We start from the raw sequence: 2012 nt of genomic DNA, 5'->3' as shown, positions 1-2012 counted from the left end.
GGGGCCGCCGCGCTCCGCGGGCAGCATCCCGCCTCCCGCCGCCAGCCGCGCATCGCGGCCGATGTTCCCGATGACCGTGCCCGCTCCCTGCTCCTCCGGCACGGAGTAATTCAGGTTCTTCAGCGACAGGGCAGGAGCCCAGCAGAGGAAGAAGCAACAAATGGAAAGGTACATCCCCGAGCAGGGGTGGGGGTGACAGCAGCTGCAGCGGCGACCAGGGTTGTCCCCGTCTTCTCTGCCTCCTGCGCTGGGTTTGTTCTTCCTCCTCCTCCTCCGTCGGCTCTCTCTCTGTCTTTTTTTTTTTTTTTTTCCCTGCCTTCTCTCTCCCCACCCCTATATTTTAAGTTCCTGAACCTGTTGCTCTAAAACATCTGCAGAGACACAGGATGAGAGGCAGCAAATGGACCATGTAGCTCAGAGGGAGGGAGCAATCGTGGGGGCCGGAGAGGGGGGGGAAGCACTTTCGGCAGCGTTTCAGCAAGCGCTTGCCGTGCTTGCAGTCCCCTCGCTGTTACTTCGGCTGTCCAACTTCGGCAGTGGAAGGATTTCAAAAATCAGAAAATTTGCAAAAGATCTTCTCCTCCGGGCAGGCGAAGAGTTCCCGATCCTTGAATCCCCGCAGATGTACAAAGGATAATAAAAATAATAACAATAATAAAAAATCGCGGTAGTGGTTGTTTCTCTAAAAACGATCAAAAAGATTTTTTTTTAAATATGTGTATTTATATATACATAGGAAAGGGGGGTGGCCACAGGTCTGTAAGCAGGGATAGAAAAGCTTATTTGCTACTCATCGCTTGTGATGCGATTGATGGAGTGGAGTGGAGGGGTGGGAGAGAGACAGAGGGGGAAAAAAAGTCTCAGCTTGTTGTTGAAGCCCTCTTCGTGTGCAGTGAGAGGCAGTGAAATGTCTGATTGCACCGCGGGGTTGTTGGTTTTCAGGGAGTGTTTTGCTGCATTTAGAGATCTAATCTTGCATTGCTTGCGGCGGAGAGCTGCATCTCGCTGCCATCGGTATTTCCCCCCTCTCTGTCTCGTACACCCTCACTTCTTCCCGAATCAGAAGGCGAGGGAATGAGAATTGCAGGGCAAGAGGGGAAAACAAAACACACAAAAAACCCCCAGCAAAAACTAGTGTCCGGATTTGTAGTTTCCTTTCTCCCCCTCTACTACCAGCCTCCCCCTCGTCCTTTTGTGGGGAAAAAAATTAAGAAACCCACCAGCTGACCGTCATCATTAGCAGTAAATATATATTTTGAGAGAAATCACAGGCTGTGCTCAATCAGATGCACACTTAGGTTTCTTTAAGACAGACCAGTAGCCGCCGCCACCACCACATCCTTTCTCTCCGTGTATCTATGCGTGTGTGCGTAGTATGCGTGTCTGAGGAGCTGCACTTTTCTCGATGCAGTTTAATTCCAGTTTGCTTTTCTCTCCAGCCGAGAGGAAATCAACAGGCAACCCATGGCTGGACGCATAGATTAAAGGGGCGGGGGGGGGGGGGAGAGAGAATGAAAAGCCACCACACACACACACACACTCTCTCTCAGCCTCTCGCTAAAAGGGAAACAGTCTCTGTATTCACAGGGCTGCGCTGTCAAGTGCCTCTCTTTTCTTTCTATTCAGCATCTCCTTCCAATGACACTGCCGCCTAGTCCTCTTCATTTAGGGGAGGGGGGAAGAAGAGGAAAAACAATCCTGGCGATGAATAAAGTGGGAGATCTTTTAACCGACTAATTCGCTTATATTAAAACCTAAGCAGTTCCGCGATTGGTGTGATGCATTTTTTGCAGTCCTTTCAAGCTTTAGCAGTCTCTCTGGGCATCTTGGTACAGGGGAGAAGAGCGGCGGCAACGCCAGATGCGTTCCCCCTCTCTTATATACCTTTCCCAGCGTTACGGTTTATAGGTAGATATTGGGGAAGGGTAACTAAATTTTATTTCAGGTTCTTTTAACAACCAGAAATAAATGAATGGCACATCCAGAAATGCAGGTGTTTCAATCTGCTGGAT

General features: G+C 49.8%; 1 protein-coding gene across 1 annotated transcript in view; it reads right to left on the bottom strand.

Moving 5' to 3' along the window:
* PCDH17 (protocadherin 17) overlaps positions 1 to 174 on the bottom strand; it is an 86306-nt gene extending 86132 nt beyond the window's left edge. Inside the window, exon 1 of the mRNA XM_009323203.1 lies at positions 1 to 174. This exon is cut by the window's left edge and continues 2424 nt beyond it. Within this exon, the coding sequence (XP_009321478.1) occupies positions 1 to 174 (174 nt within the window).
* Positions 175 to 2012: the final 1838 nt, after the last annotated feature.

The sequence above is a fragment of the Pygoscelis adeliae genome, unplaced genomic scaffold (genome assembly GCF_000699105.1).
Source record: "Pygoscelis adeliae isolate BGI_AS28 unplaced genomic scaffold, ASM69910v1 Scaffold134, whole genome shotgun sequence".
Taxonomy (NCBI): domain Eukaryota; kingdom Metazoa; phylum Chordata; class Aves; order Sphenisciformes; family Spheniscidae; genus Pygoscelis; species Pygoscelis adeliae.
This window is presented reverse-complemented; position numbering and strand designations above follow the sequence as displayed.